Source organism: Rhinolophus ferrumequinum (genome assembly GCF_004115265.2).
Source record: "Rhinolophus ferrumequinum isolate MPI-CBG mRhiFer1 chromosome 15 unlocalized genomic scaffold, mRhiFer1_v1.p scaffold_54_arrow_ctg1_1, whole genome shotgun sequence".
NCBI lineage: Eukaryota > Metazoa > Chordata > Mammalia > Chiroptera > Rhinolophidae > Rhinolophus > Rhinolophus ferrumequinum.
The window spans coordinates 13,122,696-13,145,957 of record NW_022680357.1 but is presented as its reverse complement, the minus strand read 5'-3'; the positions used below and the strand labels follow the sequence as shown (position 1 = coordinate 13,145,957).

The 23,262-nt window shown below is 43.2% G+C and overlaps 1 protein-coding gene across 2 annotated transcripts; it reads left to right on the top strand.

Annotated features, from left to right (window-relative positions):
• The first annotated feature begins 159 nt into the window (after positions 1-159).
• Positions 160-23,262, top strand: LOC117019496 (group 10 secretory phospholipase A2-like). 2 transcript variants are annotated; one of them, XM_033101257.1, is made up of 5 exons: positions 160-371; positions 965-1,117; positions 14,198-14,351; positions 15,977-16,086; positions 23,107-23,262. In XM_033101257.1, the coding sequence occupies exons 2-5, from the start codon at positions 1,081-1,083 to the stop codon at positions 23,247-23,249; spliced, it is 444 nt and encodes a 147-aa protein (XP_032957148.1). In that variant the 5' UTR covers positions 160-371; positions 965-1,080; the 3' UTR covers positions 23,250-23,262. The 2 variants fall into 2 exon arrangements, with proteins under 2 accessions (XP_032957148.1, XP_032957147.1); XM_033101256.1 differs by lacking the exons at positions 160-371; positions 965-1,117 and adding an exon at positions 11,350-11,433.

The window sequence follows — 23,262 nt, the reverse complement described above, 5'->3', positions numbered from 1 at the left end:
GTAGGGGGCGGGGCCAGAGGGCTAGATAGCGAGGCCGCCTCTCACCTGCCCTGAGGAAAAAGGGCACCGCCCAGGAGGATTGCGCGTGCGCGGTACGTCCCGTCGCTCGTGCGGCCGCCTCCTCCGCATGCGCAGTATTTCCTCTCCATGCATTTCTCGCGTGTTCGCCGCGTGCGCGCAGTTTGGGGTCCTCAGGTGCTGCGTGTGGAGAGTTTAACTCTCGGGATTTTGGTCTGTGTCCCTGCCCGGTCCTCTGTGCATCCCCGGGCCTTCCACCACGACTGCGAGATTCTGAAGGAGAGCAAAGGGCAAGGACCCTCTTTTGTAGTAACTTCGCCCTGTCAGCCGGGAGTACAGTTTGCCCTCAGAAGGTGCTGCCGCTTTATGAGGAGTTTCCTTTGTGTGGGTGAAGAAGTGGCTAAATTAGGGTCTGTTGTTAAAAATCTGAATTCCAATGTTATCTATTTGCCCAGTAGCGACCGGACCATTACATACTTCGGCTACTTAATAGCCGACCTAGAGGCGAATTCTCTGAGGGTTTACCCAAGTTCTTCCCTTTTGTTATCATTTTTGCTGACCTGTTTGCCCGGTCCCGTGGGACTACTTAAATGATTTCCCACTATTTCCAGCAGAGTAAGAAGGAAAACTGTGTCAAAGATGGAAAAACTGGAGCCTAAAAACTACAATAGCTTAATTATGAGCTCATTTTTAAACTTGTGACTAGGGCTAGGGCGGGAAAATTGAGTTTAAGACCAGTTATTCAGGTTACAGTATTAATGAAAAGCCATAAGTACTGGCCTTTGGTTCCTCATTTACTGAAGGTGGAATTTTTAAAAATAACCTTTTTAAGTTTTAGAATAGACTTAGACTTACAGGAAAGTTGTAAAGACAGTATAGAGAGTTCTTCTATACCCCCAAACACCCAGTACGAATGCATTACAAAGCTCCTTACTTCTTTTTATAGGTGTTTTCTACAACCTTAGGAAGCAATGGTTCATGAACTTGAGCCAATCAGTAAGACTTCTGAACTTGAATACCCCTGAAGTATGCTAAGGGGTACCCGATGTCGCAAGACACAACATGGCCCATCATTCTACAATGTCAATTGTCCTTGATAGTAAGTACTTTAAAACATTAATATTACAAAAACAAACATAGATTGTGGGATACAGTCTAAAATGAAAAAGTGGAAGTTTTGTGCTAAATACCCAAGATATAAATGTATTTCCTTGTGGGTTATTCAGGAATATCAATGTGCCATGGTCTACACGAAGTTTCAGTGTATATGTATAAACGTGATACATCTTAGGGGAATCTCAGTTTCTAGTGGTAAGAAACTTGAGAAATTTTCATATGAAATGTTTGTTTTTATTATATATTTATATTTTTTACTATGTTTTAATATAGCTCAATAGTAAGTATAGGGATATTACGGAGTAGAATAGAAACTCCATTTACATTTAATATAATAGAAGACACGGCTTTGAGCCGTATCTCCAGGATAGGGGCTTGCTTTCTTTTGACATTAGGGATACTTTATTAGAAAATTTCTGTTGAGAAGTACTGATAAATTCCTTTATTTTCTTGGGGGAAATAAAAGAATCCTGCCATCAAAAGACGTCATTATGTCAATATAAAAAGAGGGAAAGAACACAATGAGTAAGCATCCATAGGTCTATATGCATATGAGGTAGCATGAAATCTTTGTGTTACCTTTGTGGTGTCAGGATATGCCTTCTGAAAGAGGTGCCTCTTGATTTGGGGACCAAGTTGGTGCCCTATCAATAGTGAGTTAAAAGCTTTCTTCTTGTAGCCCTGACTGCTCTACTAAACCTTCTCTGGAGACGTTTCTCACTTAGCAAACACTGAACTTTTCATTTTTCTGGACTGTTCCTATGAGTTTTATTCTTTCCTTTCTTATATAATATTTTACCAAAAGTATTCATTTATTGAGAGATTTGATGGCTCCAAATCTTAGCATGCTAAAGTTTTTTTCTTACAGACTTAGGATTGTTTCTGGGGAGAAATCCTGCTACAAATTTAGAGAAAGGGAAACACATTCAGTTAGGAAATAAATATACAGAGTGTTGGGACCTTCAAGGAGAGTAAGTAGGGGATACAGCCAGTGCCCAGTCAAGTCATATTGGATCCAGAGGTGAAAGAAAATACGTATCAGTACATGCATACTCTTACTAATTTTTTAATAGTTAATTTTCCAAAAATGTTAAAGTAGTTGAAAAAATTTTGAAAAATTGAAAAGTAGATGTATTAATACAATATTTTAAATTTAAAATATGTATATCGGGGTGGCCTATTAGTTCATTTGGTTAGAGCATGGTGCTAATAACACCAAGGTTGCCAGTTCGATCCTTGCATGAGCCACTGAGCTGCGCCCTTCTTAAAAAAAAAAAAAAATGTGTAAAATATGTATACCAAAACCAAAATTTATTACAATTTTATAATCCTGGTCTTAATGGAGGCAAATATCAATAATATTTTAAAAATATACTTCTTAGTGTATCTTGTTTTCAATAGACAGAATTGCCATGTTTTACAATTTTAATTTTTCTTTAAACTTATTGAAACATCCTTCACAAGACCCCAGCATTGTGACTGGTATTGTAAAAAAAAAATACATGAAGTCCGTTTCCAAATTTAGATAAGATTATATTAAGCAACATTTGTGAATCTGCTTTAAAAGATCAGAACACGATGGTGATTTTTTTTTTACGATGGTGATTTTTAAAATATGAATTGTTGATGTTACATGCTACTTAAAAATAATTGAAGGTGAAATTTCAGGCCTAGATTGTCAGAATATTTGAGAGCTAAGTCAGCTGTTGCTTGTTATAAATCAGATGTATTCACTGAAAACAATTTTTCACTAATTAAAATCTGATGACAGTGTAATTTTTTTTTATATTTCCATTTCAAAGGTGAAATGAGAGTGTCTATAATCTAATATTTTCTTTTTTAAAAAAAAGATTTTATTGGGGAAGGATAACAGGACTTTATTGGGGAACAGTGTGTATTTCCAGGACTTTTTCCAAGTCAAGTTGTTGTCCTTTCGGTCTTAGTTGTGGAGGGCATAGCTCGGCTCCAGGTCCACTTGCTAGTTGCAGGGGGCACAGCCCACCATCCCTTGCGGGGGGTCGAACCAGCAACCTTGTGTTTGAGAGCCTGCGCTCTAACCAACAGAGCCATCCTGGAGCTCAGCGGCAGCTCAGCTCAAGGTGCCTTGTTCAATCTTAGTTGCAGGGGGCAGAGCCCACCATCCCTTGTGGGACTCAAGGAATTGAACTGGCAACCTTGTGGTTGAGAGCCCACTGGCCCATGTGGCTTTCGGAGTTAGGAGCACAGAGCTCCAACCGCCTGAGCCCCTGGGCCTGCCCTATGATCTAATATTTTTAAGTATGCCTATTTCTCATAATAATTGATAATTTAATCCAGTGATTCATATATTTCCAGTTTCTTTACTTTTTTGTTTATTTTCTAATTCATATGTCCTGCTGAAGTTTTCCATACATCAAGCATACTTGCAAAATTACTTCCCTTTGTTGTAATCAAGGGAATAGGCCTTCAAATAAGAATGAAGCTTTATATGTTGTCAGGTTTTTGCATTGGAGGATTTTATGGTCTTTTAATACTTGGTTCAAAATATCATCCCACACTGATAAGTTGCATAAGAATGTGCAATCTTTTTGCACCAACATGCTTTTGATTTCATCATGTTGTATTTCCTAATTTGGTACTATATGTATCATTATTACGTGAATGGTAATTTGTGTGGGAAATACCCTGATTGCATCTGATCTTGACATCCATTGGGTATCCTTATGTGTCTATAATGTTTTTGAATAGACATGAGAATAGCCCATCAGATCGTTCAATGTGCAAAAAACAATTCTTTTAAGTCTTTATAAAATATTTAAAACGGCTATCATGTTTGAATTCATAGACACAGAAATTTTGCACATAAAATTATGAGCAGAGCAAGGCACAAATGTGGCATAAGCCTTTGGAGGGAGGAGATGATAGTTTCTACCCTTCTATACACCTCCATAGTTGCTCCATTATCGTTTTTCTGGCTGTAAGCATCTGTATGTCAATATCATCTTTTTCCAGTAAATAATTTCCTACGCTTATTATATAGTGGAAATTTTTTTTCACTTCAATAAAATCAATACATCCTTCTTCTGTTGTTATGATAGTACTCTAAATGTGAACATACCTTTTAATCTGACACATTTGTTTATGATGGGTTATATTTTACAATCAAAAGTAGGGAAGTGTGTTTTCCTTCCTATATTCTCAATTGTATTTCAGGTATAATGAGATTTCCTACTAGCATTATAAATTCCTTTTAAGTTCTATTACACAAATAAGGCACAGATGCATATCATTAGCTATATCAACATTATTATAAAGTATAAATTCATCTAAATCTGAAAAGATTCTAGGGTTTAGGCTTCCAACGCTTTCTTGTGATCCTGTAAGAGGTATAGTTTTTGCATGAAACAACATCTAAAATCACTGGCAAAATCTTCTGCCTCTTTTATTCTCTGATTTTAATTACTGTCTGCTAAACATCATCTAGTAAACTATCAGTTTGTTTTTTAAACTCTTCTGCTTTAGAAAACATCATGATGAAATATGGAATCTTTGTGGTCACAAGTTCTATTTACATTCTTCCAATCTTTGACTATTTTTTTGACTTGCTAATATTTGATTCTGTTGAATTACTGCTCCCAAAATACACATAGAAACAAAATAAAGACAAAGGTTCTTGGTAATAAGAAAGTCAGTAAAAATGAATCAACATGCCACTAATTTTTTTTTTTTTAACTAGTCTTCTGAAATGTTCAGCCATCACGTGAAATGGTTTCTCTCAAATCTGAATCTATCCCTAGTCTAAAGTGACCAGCTTTTTAGAGAACCATTGCAGGACACAGACCAAAAAACCATTTTGTAGTATACAATAGGTAATTATACACTTTTGTGTTTTGTTTTTAACACCAGAATGTATAATGTAGGCATTTAAAAGTTAAGTACATATTAGTTTGTATTATTTACTTTCTTGTAATAAATACACTATTATTTAAACAAAACAACATTAGAACTAGTTAACAGTGGTAGGAAACCTTTGTAACTTTATTTATTTATTTATTTTAAAGATTTTATTGGGGAAGGGGAACAGGGCTTTATTGGGGAACAGTGTGTACTTCCAGGACTTTTCCCAAATCAAGTTGTTGTCCTTTCAATCTTAGTTGTGGAGGACGCAGCTCAGCTCCAGGTCCAGTTGCCGCTGTTAGTTGCAGGGGGCGGAGCCCACCATCCCTTGCAGGAGTCCAAGAGTGGAACAGGCGACCTTGTGGTTGAGAGCCCACTGGCCCATGTGGGAAGTGATCTATCAGCCTTCGGTGTTAGGAACACGGAGCTCCAAGCGCCTGAGCCACTGGGCCGGCCACCTTTGTAACTTTAGAGTCTAAAAATTATGGGATTCTAGTATAGGCCCCGAGCCAGGGAATGATATGATCAGATTTACAATTTTAGAGCTCGCCCTGTTAGGTAGTGTGAAAGGGAGATTGAAGACAGCAAGCCTGTCACCAAGGTACCAGTTAATTAAGATTCACACAGTATTTCAGGAGAGGGCTGTTAAGAGCACAGCTGAGGCAGCAATAGTGGTATATAGAATTAGTCCCTGACCAAAAAAAATAAAAAGGAAGTGTTAAAGTGGAATTGACAAGGCATGTCTGAGGGAGCTTCTTTTAATGGGTCACAGCCTGCAGGTTAAGAAAACACTGTCCTGAGGTCCTCTCTAGCCCAGTGGCTTTTATAGTCTGAAGTTTTATAGTGTGTTCTTTAAATCACAGACTTGAAACCTTTGTGAGGTTGGGGACCAACCTCTGTCTTGTTAATCATTGTATTCCCTCTGAAGGATCCTGAAACAGATGTTAAAATAGCTATTACAGACCAAAAATTAAACAGTATGTCCTTTGACTCCTAGTTCAATTCTGTCATCAGATGTGAGAAGCAAATTCAGGTTACCTTGCCTGATACAGGCAAAGCTTTTTAAGGTTTAAAGGTTAAGTAATACCATATCAAAAGTTTTATGAAGAGCTGTCTAAGGTTTAACACTATGTGAAATGATTTTCAAATTCTTCAAGTTGGACAAAATTTAAAAGAAATTATACCTGTGTTTTTCCATTTTTTTTAGCCACATAATGTTTTTGAGTAAGTTATTTTTATGAAAGAAATGCTTACTTTACTTACTTGATAGTAAAAAGTAGTTTTTACAAGAATATAGATCAAAGTCTTTCAAACCGGGCTGGCTCAGTGGCTCAGGAGGTTAGAGCTCCATGCTCCTAACTCCGAAGGCTGCTGGTTCGATTCCCACATGGGCCAGTGGGCTCTCAACCACAAGTTTGCCTGTTCAACTCCCGCAAGGGATGGTGGGCTGTGCCCCCTGCAACTAGAAACAGCAACTGGACCTGGAGCTGAGCTGCGCCCCTCACAACTAAGACTGAAAGGACAACAACTTGAAGCTGAACGGTACCCTCTACAACTAAGATTGAAAAGACAACAACTTGACTTGGAAAAAAGGCCTGGAAGTACAAACTGTTCCCCAATAAAATCCTGTTCCTCTTCCCCAATAAAATCTTTAAAAAAAAAAAAAAAGTCTTTCAAACCGAACAGCACAACCAGTAGTGGATTGTTAAAAAGCAACGGCACATCAGCTCTTTTGTATGAGGTAGGATCTTCATTAGATAATTATAACAACATACTTTTTCAGAGGAAACTATTTTCGCACTTCATATTGGTTTTTCCCCCCTTATGTGAATAATATAATTATTCATTTATTGGCCAAGAAGGAGTTTATTAACCAGAGGAAATATGAGCAACTACTTGTTAACTGTCCATGATAGCACTGTTTAAATTTTGGATAATAATAGATTTAATTGATAATGCCTTTTAGTTGGGAACCATTGGTCTCTCTTTTGTTTTACCTACTGGCATCTTGATAATATTGAGTCTTCCTATTCGTAAACATGGAATATCTCTCCATTTATTTAGTACTTCTTGAATTAGTTCATCATTTTTCCTCATACAGATGATGTACATAGTTTGTAAGATTTATACCTACGTATTTCATTTTGGGAGTGCTAATATAAATGGTATTGAATTTTTAATTTCAAATTCTACTTGTTCGTCACTGGTAGACAGGAAAGTGATGGACTTTTGTATATTAACTTTTGTGTCCTTCAACCTTGCTGTAATCGCTTGTTAGTTCCAGGAATTTCTACATTGACAGTCATGTCATTTGTAAAAGAAGACAGTTTTATTTCTTCCTTCCCAATCAGTATACCCGTTATTTCCTCTTCTTGTCATATTGCATTAGTATCTTAGTCCTTTTGGGGTGCAATAACAAATTACCATAGACTCATAATTACCATAGACTCATAGGCTCATAAACAACAACAATTTATTTCTCACAGTTCTGGAGACTGGGAAGTCTAAGATCAAGGTGCCCGCAGATTTGGTATCTGGTGAGGCTCACTCTCCAGTTCATAGGTGGCCGTCTTCTTTCTGTGTCCTCACATGGAGGAAGGGGTTGAGGGAGCTCTTTTATAAGAGCACTAATCACATTCATGAGGGCTCCAACCTCATGACCTAATCACCTCCCAAAGGCCCCACCTCCAAATTCCATCACCTTGGGGATTAGGTTTCAACATATGAATTTTGGAAGAAAACAAGCATTCAGTGTGTAGCAATTAGCTAGGACTTCCAGCGTGATGTTGGTAAAGAGTGGCGAGAGGGGACATCCTTGCCTTATCCCTCATCTTAGCAGGAAAGCTTCTAGTTTCTCACCATTAAGTATAATGTTAGTTGTACATTTTTTGTAGGTATTCTTTATTAACATGAGGAAATTTCCTCTATTCCTTGTTCTCTGTGTTCACATTAATAATTATAGACCATTATCACTAATAATAAGCTTGCTGAACACAGTTTAGAATTACTTGGTATAAGTGTTTTATCTTTAGGATGTACAGTCATAATAGTATATTTTTAAGTCTCTTGAAATAATTCCTCTCCTTGTGGTTATATACCAACTATTGTGTATATGGAGTCATTTGTTTTAGTTTTTTTATTTTTTGGGATATTGTCCTTTTAATTTTATTTTATTTCTAAATTATGTAAAACTTTTACACGAATTTAGTCAAAACTCATAAAATACTTTAAGAGAAGTCTATCTTCTACCCTCTCTTCAATCTGTTCTCCTATTCCTATAGGTAATCTAGGTAACTATTTTTATTACTTTTTGGTTTACCTTTCCATTGTTACTTTTATATGTAGAAAAAGTCATACGTATATGCATTTATATCCTTCCCCCTTATTAAAAATGAACAGGGCCTACTATAAAATATACTATTTTACATCTTGTTTTCTTTTACTTGACAGTATATACTGGAGATCACTCATAGCTATATGCAGAGTTCTTCCTCATTAAAACTGTACTGTTCTTGATTAACACTTATTAAAATTGTGAGGCTGTACCATTCTCCTGTTGATAGGCACTTGTGTTGTTTCCATTACTTTACTGTTTTAAGTGTTAAATAAATAGCCTTGAGCATATGCCATTTCATATTTTTATCAGTATACTTTTGTGATAGATCATTAGAATTGTATTGCTGGGTCAAAACGTAAATGCACATGTATTTACCATATACTTGTTAAACAACAACACCCCCGCCTCCCTCCCTGCAGCTCCTGGTAACCACAGGAATGCAAAATTTTTAAAAAACCACAAAGGATAAACCAAAAACTGATGAGTATCTTTATCCTTATGCCTGTGTCTCTGCCTGTATTTTTAGAATAATATCAAGATAACTTTTTTCAATAGACCAGCTTTATTAAATTAAAGTTTATAAGTCTAATTTTGTTTTGATTTTTGTTTCTCTGAATCACAAAAGTTTAGGTGTTAATAGAAATTTGGAAAAAAAAGATACAAAAATAAAATAAAAAAACATGTAATTCCACCAGCAGAAAATAACCAGTATTACATTTTGATACATTTCATTCATTTTTCCCCCCTATCTTTCTTCTTCCCTCTCCCTCTGTTCCCTCCATAGATAATGTGTAGTGAGTATGCACATGTAGATATGCTTACGTATGGCTCTCTCTCAGTTGTATGGTCTGTCATTATAAAGGTAGGATTATACTGTAAGTTTCTACTTTTTGAAGTATTATTAAATAGTCTTCAAAAACACTCCATATTAGAATGAATGCGTATTTTGTCATACGAAATCTCATAATTTAACTACGTTTTTCTTGGTGGATATTTAGGTTGCTTCTAGGTTGTTTTTGCTCTTTGTTAAGGATCGAGTTTATGTGTGAATGGGTTGCTGGGTTAAAGGGTGTTCTGGTGTGTGTTGGGATTCACCATTCTGTTATTTGTGGTCTTAGGAGCTGGAGAAAGAACTCAAATTCCCATGCTCCCTGGTATATGTAAAGTTATTTTACCTGCTAGTCATAGAGAAGTACCCACTTCAGTGACAGAGAAGAAGAAATTATTTTACTCACCAAACATTTGTAGTAACCTTTTGTCAATAGACCGGGATGAAGCCTGAAGGTGGGTTAGAATGAGACCAACACTAGGGCACAGTTAATTGATAGCATAACTCACCCTTGGGAAGTGGACCAATTTCTGACTCCATTCATATTCTGTCATATCCCTCGTCTCTCAGCATGTTCAACTGAGGCACTTTTGGACGTGACTTTTAATTTACATTATTTTTAATGTGTTGATTGAGGAGAGATTGTACGACATTAGTGTATTTGGTGATAGAAGTAATGCCCAAGTTCTCTAACATAACTGGGAACAAATTATTATATATAAATGAACTTTGCAGGTGATTGAGGCAACCAGTTAAAGTGGTAGAGTTTTTGTTACAAAGGTTCTAATATTGAGAACAAATTTCCTGACTTCTTAGTTATAATGGACTTATCAATGGAAATGAGTTTTCCACTGTGTATATTGATTGGGAAATTCCTTGAAAGCAAACGTCTTTCTCCATAGATTTCTGTGGGATGATTTAGCCTCCGTTGCCCATGGGAGATCCTCAGTAGAAAGAAAATGTTTTTTTTACCCCATGTTTTGGAGAATCTGAAACCCATAATCCGTGTGGACAAGCCTTAATTGAGCACCTGTAAGATGACAGGCAGGCCCATGCTGGGGGTTCAAGAGGAGACACCCAGGCCTTGCTTTGAGGAGCTCAGTCCAGTGGGGAGACAGTGACTCAGAGTGGCAGATGGATGGCCTGATGCCATCCATCAGGTTTTCACAGAACGAGGCAGAGTTTTGGCACCACGTAGAAATTCATTTGAATCTGGGCTCCCCTGACTCTTGGTTCTTAGTTTCTCTGAGCCTCAGTTTCTTCCTGTGAAATGGAGACATCAGGGGCCTGAGGTGAGATAAGATCATGGGCCTGGTGTGTTGAACACACTATGTATCCGGTAGGAAATGACACCTTAGTTGCCATTATTTTAACTGAAGCTTGGTCATGGTCATGGAAGGGGGTCTAGGGGTGCCCTCTCAGAAGTAGTTATGACATGAAATCAACAGAATCGTTGACTAATTGGGTAGGGACAAAGGGAAAAGCTGTGTGTCACAGTTGTCATCTCCTTTCAATACTGAGTACCTGCTGTGTAGGTCTTCCCTGCCTCACCTACCTTATTACCCTTGTCCAGAGGCAAAGCCTGGGGCAGGAAGGGTGTGGGGTGTGAGGCTTGCTCCACCCCCACCATTCCAGCTGTCTTTTACCAGAACTCACTGTGTGATCTTGGGCAAATCTCTGACCCCTTCAATTTCACAATTTTAGTGGTAGTGGGGGGCTGTGCAGAGAGCTGATTTCCAGGGGTATCAGGAGCGCCACATTTGCTACATATAAAGAGTTTAAAATCATTTCAGTCCCTCCCCCTTCCCCAAGTTTTCTCCTTTGGGTGAGCCCTAGGCGGGGGCTACAGGTAATAATAATATCAACAGAGCACCCTTTTTGCACTTGGACTCGGTGCCAAACGCCTCCTGCGTGATTCTCCTCAAACCTTAATCTGAGACATCCTGGGCCAGATTCTCTCTTGGCCCTGCGCGCCCATTGGATGACCACAATGCAGAGGGGCGGGAGGGGCTTCTGCTGCTGCCCCAGGGGCCCGCCCTGGCGAATCTCCGCCAGGGCCCTGCGGAAAGGTGGGGGTGGGGGGTGGGGCCGGGGCCGGGCGGGGCATGTGGGAGGGGGCTCGGCCCTGCTTGGTGACTACTCTGGCCGGCCAGTTCGTCCCACACCTGCTACCCTCAGATGGGTCCACTGCCCCTGTGCCCTCCAATAATGCTGCCGCTGCTGCTGCTACTGGTATTCGGACTCCTGCCCAGCGCAGGTGAGTGAGGAATGGGCCCCTCGGAGGTCCCAGGAGTTTCTGGGACTCCTCCAGCTCTCTCTAGGGACCCAGGAGCCCTGCTCCCCACCCCTCTGCAAGGACTCCAGCTCACTAGCCCTCCCCTGGTCCCAGGAGCGCTATAGCTCGCTCCTTTCTCTCACTCGCGCACGCATTCCTTCTTTACCAGGTTTCCGGAGCCCTGTTCCCAGTCTTCCCCGAGAGCTCCTACTCATTCACTTCTTCCAGGGACCCCAAACTAGTCCAGCCCTTCTGCAGGGGCTCAGTGTCCTCCCCAGCCACCCCTCCTCTCAGTGACCAGATCCTCCTCAGTCACCTGGCCTGGGGTCCTGTGAACTGACTGTTCACGCCGCCTGCCCCTGGGGTCTGAGGTAGGAGTACCAGGGGGACACTGGAGGTTGGGAGGAGCAGGAGAAGAAGGGGCTCAGTCCTACCTGGGGTCACCCCTGCTGGTCTTCACCCTTGGAGAGGTCCCCTCACTCCTCAGTGACTGCGCATTTCTGGGATGTGCGCGCACACGCACACACACACTCTCTCTCACACACACACAAATACACAGATACCATGCCATATACATTCACACCCCCAGCCTCACTTGAGCACTTAGGTGTAGGGGTCACGGAGAGGCTCACACACAGACACAGGCAAAGATACCCCCAGGAGAAGCACACACACACACACACATGCACACGCGCACACACCCTCAGGCCCATAGGAAGATAGGAAGCTGGGCAGCCTTGGCACTCCCAGCAGAGGCTGCAGTGGGCAGACAGAGCAAACAGACCCAAGAGTGACCTGCCCCACCTAAGCTGGCCTGGAGGGAGTGTTTTCCTTGGTTCCAAACCCAGTGCTGGGCGTCTGCCCCATGCTTGGGTTCTCCATAGGGCAGTGCCAGGACCCTGAGATGCCAGAGCGTGGTTAGGTCAGGGTGAGGGACCTCCGGGGACAGCTGTGGGGTATAGGGTTAAGACTGTCAGGTATGCTTAGACTGGGGCTTGGTGGGACCTTTTCTGGAAGCCCACTGTGCGCCAGGGGATCGATCAACAGCTGCCTACAGCAGAGATCTGCTTTCAGAGAACTCGCAGGCTGGAGGGTCACTTCCCATAAGCAGACAGCAGCACGAGGTGACAAGGGCCACTGTGGGCAACGGGGGGGGGGGGGGGGGGGGGTAAAGCAGATTCTAGGAGGTGCCAGGTGAGCCGAGTGAGGATGGGGTGAGGGCCTTTGCAGCAGAGGATCTGTGTGATGGGAAGTTTAACGGGAGGAGCAGGAACTGGTGAGCAGGCTCCCTGTGCGGTGCCCTGGGCAAGAACACTGGAGAGAAGGGGGCACCGCCGGCGCCTGCAGGGCCTTGGGGCTGCGGTGAGGCCCTGAGCGGTATCTGCAGGGTGGTGGGGGCTGCAGGCTTTCAGCAGAGGTGTGGACAGCTGGGAGCAGCACTGGGCAAGTCCTGGGAGGGAGAGCGAGGACTGGTCACCCAGAAAGGCAAGCGAAGCTTTTAACTGTAAACTTGTGTTTTACGTTTCCTTTCTATTTAACTCATCTCTTCCCCCACATGTACATGCTGCTTTTTCCACTGAGAAAAAAAAAAATTGGGTTTAATTTTGGCCTGGAGTCTTCAGAAAAGTCAGTGTGACAAAAACTTGTTCTAGATGAAAAGACACGAAAAAGATGTGATGACCAAATGCAGTGCATAAACCACTGACAGCAGGCGATGCCTGTCAACTGGGGAGCACAGTGCCTGGTGCAGGGTGAGGTGCAAGTGATTGCATCTCCTGCTGTGCCTCTGACTGTTGTTTTTTTGACCAAACGCCAGAGTCAGAGAGTAGACTCGCTGCTCTCACCAGGATTCTCTGATGCCCAGGTCACAGTGGGTTTGGAGGCCCCTGGCCCCTAGCAGTGGCCCCCTCCTTGATGCCCCTGGCAGGCCTCCTTCCCAGCTGCTATTAAAAGAGGAGGAAAGAACACTGGACTGGGAGTCCGAAACATGGGTTGGAGTCCCCGTCAGCAGGTTCTTGTTGGCCCTATGACTGGGGACGGTCATCCTTCCTGCCCAGACCTCCTCTTTCTTATCTGTGAAATGCAGGGGTTCCAGTTGCACCTACTGTGATGTGTCAGAGCCATGGCTGGGCTGGGCCACAGGGCCTCCCTGTGTGGGAGGAAGCTGTGCCTGGGCAGTGACAATAAGAGGAGATGTAAAAGGCCGTGAGCCAGAGTCTTGAGGGGGCTGGCAGTTGGTGTGGGAAGAGAAGCAGGGACAGGGAAGCCCCCATAGTGGGGCCCTCCTTGGAAGCAGGGACCCTGTTTATCTCATCTCTGATGTCTAGAACTCATCACAGGCAACTGGATAGACATTTGATGCACAACTTGCAATCTGACTACGTCTGATACTGACAAGGGCAAGGAACTTGGAATCAGGGCATTCCAGGAAAAGGGACCAGCCTGTGCAAAGGCCCAGTGGTGTGATCTTTCAGATGCTGTGGCTTTGTCTTGTTTTCTCTTTCACGGCTAACATGCATGATATCCCCTTTCATTCTATGGAGTGAGGTCCCCTTAGCCCCCTATTTTACAGACAAGGAAACCAAGGCACAGAGAGCTTAAGTAAGATGTCCAAGGGCACACAGCTAGGAAGTAGGAGGAGCAGGATTTAAACCTAGGCAGTCATCCAGGCCCTTTTCAGGCCAGTGACCTTCCCTAGGGACAGGGCAGACCTGATGTTCAGCCTCTAATCTCTGTTTTCCCCCAGCCTCCTTGAAGTCACACGTTGTGCACCGGCGTGGGCTCATAGAACTGGCAGAGACCATAGACTGTGTTGGGCCCCGCAATCCCCTGGCTTATGTTAGCTATGGCTGCTATTGTGGCCTGGGTGGCCATGGCCAACCTCTGGATGCCATTGACCGGTGAGTGCATGTTTGGGCCAGGCTAGAAGGTCTCCCACCCCCTGGGGTAGTTAAGGCCGATGAGGAAATAGCACATGGTATTACCTTGCAGGCAGAGGGCCTCTGGTAACATGGCCGGTGAGGCCAAACTTGGGTGCCAGCTGCCCCCCACCCCTGGAACCCGGCCATGGGATGATGATTTTGGCTGAAAAGAGTAACATAAAGTTGATCAGACTTATTATGCAAAAGAACTGTTCTGAGAACCCCTTTGAGTCTTCATGACAGTTGCATTTCAGAGATGAGGAAACTGAGACACAGAAAGATTAAATAACTTCACTGGGGCCACATAGAGAGTAAAGGACGGGGGCTGGAATTTGAACCCAGGCAGTCTGGCTGGATTCAGGCCCCTCTTCACTGCACTCTGCTGCTGTGTGAGAAGTGCCTGTTCTGTGCAAGGCTGTGAACTTAGATCCTTCCACGTCTTCTTCTCATTTACCCTCATGGCCTTCCTTGGAGTCAGGCACAATGGCTGTCCCTGCTTTACAGATGAGGGCCCCGAGAGGCACAGCCAGTCACCTATTTCCATACAGCCACTAGGTGGCAGGGGGCAGAATTTGATTGTCTGTCCCCTAGCTTGGAGGATGTGATGGTCACTAACAGGTCTTTACTCGGCCTTGTGCCTTCTAGGTTCCTGTTGCTAGCCATGGCCTCCCACCCTCTGGTTGTCTGTTCCTGTATATCTTTCTAGATCAGCTCAGGCATCACCCCTCTAGGAAGCCTTCCTTGAATGCTGGCTGGGCACAGCACCTCCTCTGGCTTCCAGAATCCCCTATCCTTACCCCATATCCCAGCACATCTCACCATGCATGTGGCGTCTGGTGGCTTGTCTGCCTCCCCCACCAGACTGGGAATTCCTTGCGGGCAGAGCAGAATCTGGCTGACCTTTCCCTGCCAGACCCAGCTGTGGGCTCAACACAGAGTGGGGCTGATGGCTGGATGGAGATAAGAGCAGTGAATGGATGAATGATGGGCAGGTATAATTGAGGGCCTGTTACGTGGCAGGCCCTGGGCTGGATGGTGGTGACACTGTGGGGAACAGGACAGAAATGGTCCCATCCTCACAGACCTCTGGTCAGTGAGGAGGACAGATGGTAATTAATCTCGTTAATGGGGGTCTCATTATAAACCTGCCCTGAAGGGAAGGCACCCGGTTTTCTGAGAGGGTATAACAAGGAGACCCTTATAGTCTGGGGAGGTAGCGGTCCGATGACATCCTGGCGGTGGGCTGAGAATTAAAGGAGGGAGAGTGCTTATGAAGTGGTCCCTGGCAGAGGGCAGGACGTGGGCAAAGGCAAGAGACAGGCTCACTCCAGCAACAGAGAGGAGGTGGGTATTGCTGGAGCTCACATACTCTTGAGAGTGAGGCAGGCAGGGGCCAGGCTCGAGCATGGCCAGGGGATGGAGGCAGTGCAGCACCCACGAGTCAGCAGAATGATTTCCCAGGTAGGGATTGTCATACAAAGTTTGGACCAGAAGGTTCTGTACCCCTGTGGGTCCTCACTCACCCCTAGTCCTGGCATGGAGAGTGGGCCAGGAGAACAGCCCTGCGTCACCCACCTGCGGGTCTGCCTGTCTGCCATCCATAGGTGCTGTCATCATCACGACTGCTGCTACCAGCGTGCCAACGAGGAGGCTGGCTGCAAGACCAAGGTGGAGCCCTACTCCTGGAAGTGCGTCAATCAGAGCATTGTATGTGGTGAGTGCCCAGCAACTCCTGACACCTTCACCAGCCTCCCCAAGGGTCTCTGGGCATCCTGGTTTTACTAACTTACCATTTCTTCTAATGCTCCATAGACCACCCTTTGGATTTAGCTAATGTAAGAGATCTTTAATACTAAGCACTTAAAAAAAATAAACAAAGGAACCCATTTCTTTGTTGTTCAGGCAAGAACTGAAAAAGATAGAAATGACACCAGATAAGAACAACTTAAATGTCCATCAGACGGGGCCTGGGTGCATAAAACCATGATGTATCCTCACTGTGAAAGGTTGCAGCCTGGAGAAAGGAGAAGGTAGAACCATATGCTGACATAGAAGGACGTTGAGTAAAAAAGCAACGTCCAATAAAGTACCATTTGTGTTAAAAAACAAGAAGAAGAAGAAGAAGGGGGAGGGAGAAAGGGAGGGGAAGAGGAGGAGAGGAAAACCTTGCCAGTTGTGCTGCTATTTTCCATGGTAGTAGACGTATGCGAAGGCTCAGAAAAGCTATGTAGAAATACACTCCAAACTGAGGATGGCTGTGGTCATCTCTAGGGACAGGATCAGGTAGGGAGAGCGATGCTAGATGGTGATTTCGTGTTCTCTGTCATGTGTCCATTTTTTACAAAGAGAATGTCTTCATGAATTACTTGTGAATTACAAGTTAAAAAGAAAAGGAATACACAGCCTGATGTGTTAAGGGTAAAGTACACTGATCAGATTACTTTGACACACATTAAAACGAAATGAAAAGGTAGATGGATGATAGATGGACAGACAGATTGCCTTCTGGTGGATGGTATTTATTAGTGAGAGTGATCAGTATATCTCATTTTCCATGACGACATTGAGCACCTTTTCATGTGCTTGTTGGCCATTTTTATATCTTTGGAGAAATGTCTATTCAAGACTTTTGCTCAATTTTAATTGGGTTGTTCATCTTTTCATTGTTGAGTTGTCGGAGTTCTTTATATATTCTGGGTACTGCACCCTTATCACATACGTGATTTACAAATATTTTCTCCCGTTCTGTAGGTTATCTTTTAATTTTCTTGATAATGTTTTTGATGCACAAAAGTTTTAATTTTGATGAAGCCCAATTTATCTATTTTGTCTTTTGTTGATCATATCTTTGATGTCCTAGCTTAAGAATCCAGTGCTAGATCCAAGGTCATGAAGATTTACCCCCAGTTCCTTCTAATAGTTTTATCATATGAATTCTTATATTTAGATCATTGATCCGCTTTGAGTTAATTTTTGTATATGGTGTGTGGTAGCATCCAACTTCATGCCTTTGCATCTGGATATCCAGTTGTTCCAGTACCATTTGTTGTAGATACTCCTCTTTCCCCACTAAATAGTTTTGGTACCCTTGTTGAAAATCACTTGGCCCTGGATGGATGACCTCTCTGGTCCTCAGTTTCTTTCCCTCAAAGATGGGTGTTTCAAAAATTAAAAAAAGAACAAAAAGGCTTATAACGTGATAGATTGGACAGAGATTATTATTCTTTCCCACGTCTTCTCCTCCCTCCCTCATCCTGATCTGAACCTCTCTCTAACCCCAATTGAGGCTCTGGTATGACTTTCCACTAAAACCCCAGCAAATTTGTCTATTCTGGAGGGAAGGAGGTAATCATTAGGGTTACTAGAAAGATGTTCTTAGATATGCACAGATTCACAGCCATATCTCCTTAGTGTGACTTCAGAGCTGTTATAAAAGCAAAGCCGAATTAATACAGAAATATCAATGTTTAAGGCAGAAAGTACCCCAGACATCATCTTGTCCAGCCGTCTCGTTTAGAGTTGAGGAAACTGAAACCCAGAGAAAGAAATGACTTGCCTAACACTACTGGGCACATTCCCTGTCCCCAAATTGCCCCCTTCTGGTGTGGGTGGAGAGGAGGTCAAATTGGCCTTGAACTGGAAATGGGTTAAAGGTCTTTCCCTTCTCCCTTCAACCTGCATGTTCCACTTGCCCCTAACTGTAAAAATGGTGTTTGTAAAATATTTATTGGTGTGTCTGCTGGTGGAGTCTGTGCCTGTTTACAGAACTGCCCTCCCTGAACCAAACTAAGAGAACCAAAATATCTATTATGCATTTTTGGCTAAAAATATTCTCTTATTCTGTTTGGAGATATTCTGAACATAGTTGTTTATTTAATTACAGGTGTGGCCCATTTTCCATTTATGGGCCTGACTTAAATATATTTTAAAAAATTTTAAGCCTATAATAATATTTACTGGCAGGCCTTTATTTTAAACTTAACCCTTGGCAGCTATTTTTCCTTTTAAGTTTTTATTATTCTTTAATAACATGATACTGTTGGGTTCCTGAGTCTATGGAGCTGTGCGACCAAGTCTTGCTTTTGAAAGAATCTTTCTTACTCAGGGAGGAGGATGCGAACAAGGGAAGCACAGGCATTGGATCATGGGATCCTGGGCTGGAGTTCTCGTCCACCCCTTCCCAGCTCTGTGGCCTTGGACAAGCTAGTGAATCCCTCTGAGCCTCACTTTACACATCTGTAAAATGGGAAGAATAAAATGTATATGCTGCATTTGTGTGAGAATTGGAAACGATGTATGGCTTTCCTATATTCTTCCCAACAAATCTGATTGAGAATCTACTCTGTGCCAGGCTCCGTGCTAGGTTTCAGGCAAGACGGAGAAGCCAGGCTCTGTAGTCTAAAAGGAGGAGAGAGGGCAATCGTGTCTTTGCCTGATGCTATTATAAGTGCTGGCTCGCAAAATAAGGAAGGTGAAGCGCTATACCGGCTACAACTTGGATGCATCTTGGAAACATGATGCTAAGTGAAAAAGCCAGACGCGAAAGCTCACGTGTTGTATGATTCCAAGTATGCAAAAATTCCAGAATATCTGTACAGACAGAAGGCAGATTTGTGGTTGCCAGGGCCTCAGAGAGGGGGAATGGGGAGCGACCTCTTAATGTGTATGGGGCGATAGAAATGTTTTGGAACTGGGTAGAGGTGATGGTCGCACCACATTGTGAATGTACTAAATGCCACTGACTTGGGCCCTTTCAAATGGTTAAAATGGTCAATTCTGTTGGGGGAAGTTTTCCTCAATTGAAGAAAGCAGGCAGATGGGGAGCAGGGGGCGCATTTTGAGCAGGGGAGGGACAGGATGTGATTTGCGTTTTAACTGAACCATTCTGGCTATTGTATGGAGCGCGTATCCTGGAGGGAGCAAGGGTGGCAGCCAGGCGCGGGTCATGAGGCTGTTGCAGTGGGCTTGGTGAGCGGTGGCTTGGGCAGCTGGTGGCAGTGGAGGTGGTGGAAGGGGCCGGCATCTGCACAGATTTGGCTGGCAGGCGGAGCTGCATGACTTGCTGCTGGATGGATGGCTGAGGGAAGAGGAGCTGGCTGGGATGTGCGTCCCCGTCACTCTGTCCTTAGACAGCTCCACCTATTACAGTTAACCAGCTTCTGTTACATTTGGCATCTCTTCCTCCAGACTTGTAAATACACATAGGTATATGTGTACACATACGTGTATGTATGCATGTGTATACACATATATACATACCCATGTATGTGTGAATATATAGGTATACAATCAATACGCAGATCACACTACACACATTTTATAATTTTTGTCACTTCACATTGTGTCTTGAACATCTTGGAACATACAGGTCGACCGTATTTTTTGACGCTAGATAATAACCTAAGGCAGAGTTTCTCAGTCCAGACACTGTTGACATTTGGGGCTGGATAACTGTTGTGAGGGGCCATCCTGTGCACGGTGGATGTTCAGCTGCATCTTTGGCTTCTACCAACCAGATGCTAGTAGTATCACCCCCTCGCCCCCCACATGTGACAACCAAAAAATGTCTTCAGACATTGCCAATGTCCTCTGGGGGACACTACCGCCTATGGTTGGGAACGTCTGGTCTATGGCATGAATGTATTTTATTTTGACCACTTTCCCATCAACTGCTGTACTTATTGCAGAGACTGGCTGTTCATAAATCTTGATGCACTTGTGTGAGGGTTTTTGTAACACTGAGTCCTAGAATTGTTGGGTCAAATGGTGTATTTGAGGCACCTCTAGAATTTATATGTAGGAAGGGCTGGGGGGCAGCCTGAAAAGGGGCCTGGAGGACTTGTCCTAAAGGGGCATTTACATGGCAAGGGCATTTAACTCTTTGGCCGTGACATTCAGTATGTTTTCCTGTGGCTTGCACTATCTAATTGATGCCACTTAATATATTTTGAGTATTTTTTGCTGAAATTCAATGTAATGGTAAATTTATTACCATATAACAAAGGTTTAAAATAAAAATGTCATTTATGTACAAAGCAGCTCAAAATGTTATTAAATGCATAAAATAGTCAAAATATCAACTTTTTTATTTTTTGTGGATTTTTGACACATTTTGAAAAAAAAACTTGAAATCAACGCAGTGAAAGAGTTTTAAAAAAAACAGGTAAATTGTGTGTGTTTGTAGAGGGTGGGGAGGGGGTAAAGGGAGACCTGGTAAAGAATAGGGAGGAGGAGGGTCCTGAAGCCCCCACAAGCCACCTTCTTTTGGCACTGCCACTGAGCGTACAGATATTTTAAATGTAACAAATATCACAAATTAAATCTTGAAATAGCTACTCTTTAAATTTTGTTGAGATTGCTTTATCCATGATGAAAGCATCATGTGGCTTAAAGTAGAAAAGTTTGAAATTACAAAATGTAAAAGTGTTACGGGAAATAAAACTCCCATAGACACTACACAGACAACTGCTTGGTAAACCTTCTGGTGTTTTTCCTGTCTTTTTCTAGTGCACATATGTTTTTTAACATAGCAGTGTGTTTTGTACCCCTTATTTTTCCTTTTAAGTGTAAGCTGTTTCCCACATTATTAAAACTCTATTAAACTCCTCTGGTATAAACATGAATTGTAAGGGCGGGCACATACCCTGAGGTGACATTTCATTCCCTTCCTGTGGACAAGCCCTGAGGCCAGGCTTTGGGCAGGGCTGGGTTGGGGCCCTGGTCTCCTTGCCCATTCCTGGATTTCTGTTCTGTAAGGTTGGGGTGCCAGTGGCGCTGCCCAGAGAGGACTGGATGAGATGGGGACCATAGAGCCCTTTGCCCAGTGTCTGGCTCCACATAACTGCACAATAAACACAAGTTTCTATCGTCCCTACGTTTTTTGTTATCCATTTTAATGAATTATGTGTGTGTTGTGTTTTGCCCTTCCTCCCAGTAGCTTCCTAGAGTCTGGGAAGCTTAATGAATGAATTGAAGGGAGAATTTCCCTTTCAGTCCTCTGTTAATTTTTCCAATTAGGCAAGAAGGAAGTGTCAGTTGTATGATGGTCTATTACAGAGGTTAAACTTGTCTTACACTTACAGCCTTCAGGTGGGCAACAGCATCTAACTAAGGTATTAGAACTTTATCCTCACTGGCTATTTTTTTTTCTTTGTTTCTTTTTCTTTTGTATCAATTTCTTATATTTATGGTATAAAATTTTGGTTTCCATTTATGGCAGTGATAGACTTTCTTTAATACCATTTAATATAATTTATTTATTTAATAGATGGTTCACTATTTTAAAGAGATTTTAAGTAATAATCTTGAAGCTGCCACAGGCTTGACTGAGTTTGGACAACCCTGTGTGCAGTCATGCAGATGAACACGTTTAATCAAGTCAGCTCATGGCAGGGCCTGGAAAAATGACTGCCAGAGGGTGCTGGGCCCCTGCCTCCTGCTTGACACTTTCACCCATCACTGTGTTACCTCCTGGTGCTGCCAAGCTCTCTGGGTGTTGCCCCAGGAGAGAAGTTATAGGTTTTCTGACTCTCGTGCTTCCCCTTGCTAGGATCCCCAAGGAACTTGCGTATGTGGAGAGGGGGTCTCTAAAGATGAGCTGGCAGCTTGAGGTCAGCGCCAGCTTACTGAGTACCTCCCATGTACCCTGCATTTTACCAGCTTTGTCTCTTTCCATTCTTCCATCAGCCCTTAGAAGTAGGTACTACTAGTAACCCCATGTGGCACCTGAGGAAATAGCCCTAGAAGGATGAAGTGGTGTGCTAAAGGCACATAGCTACTACATCCATGGCTGGGCTAGCTAACTCTAAAACTCATGCTTCACTCACTCTGCCTCTGGAAGGAATTTGGAAAGACTCAATAGTAGGTGTTCCTCGCCCCCCCCCCCATTTATGTGAATAATTTAAAGCCCACACTGAAAGGCAGTGGGTGGCGTGGTTAGGTGACATCCATAGCTAAGGCGTTATACCTTCTAGATTAATAAGATACATCTTGAAGATCACAAAATCTTTCCAACCCAAAGTAATGCATCTCTAGTAGTGGAATTCCCAAGGCAGAGGGAGACTTATCTTTGGGTGGCAACCTTTGTATCTCTGTATAAGGCAGGCCCAGGATGGAGGGAAGAGATGGAATACATGACTGTTACCTACAAGCTGTTTTTCTCGAAGGAGCATCTGAGAGACTTGGAGAAAGAAGGCAGAGACATGCAGGTGGAGCCAACCCTGACTGAGTGCATGGGCAGTGCCAGGTCTCTCCCGGGCACCTCGCATAGGCTTCCTCACCTAGGCTTCCCAATAACCCTGCAAAGTGGGTAATGCCCCATTTTTAATGAGGGCTTGGCTCATTTAGGCAAGACCACACAGCTAGGAAATAGGAGAGCAGGCATTTCAAAGGACAAAAGGCCTGGCTGGTTCTCAGGCAACTACTGCTTATCTAGACGGATCCTCCTACACAGTAGTATAATATTGATGCCAAAGAGAAGCCAAAAGGTCATATGGACTTTGGACTCTGCATCCAAAAACACGTCCTTGGCAACTTCAGTTTCCTTTGCTGCGCATTGGGGATCACATCACCTCCCTCCTGGAGTGCCCGTGAAGATGGAGACCACGTGCTGAACTGGCAAGCGTCACGTGCAGTTTACGGCCCTTTCTGCCAACAGCATTACTGGCTTCCCTCCCGTTTATCCTCAAGTCTCTGCAAGTCCCTGCGCTAACCTCACTTTCCCCATTTCTTCCAGGACCAGCAGAGGACAAATGTCAAGAACTCTTGTGCAAGTGTGACCAGGAGATTGCTTACTGCTTAGCCAAAACTGAGTATAATTTAAAGTACCTCTTCTACCCCCGTTTCTTATGTGGGCACGACTTGCTCAAGTGTGACTAACTAGCTTGACTTG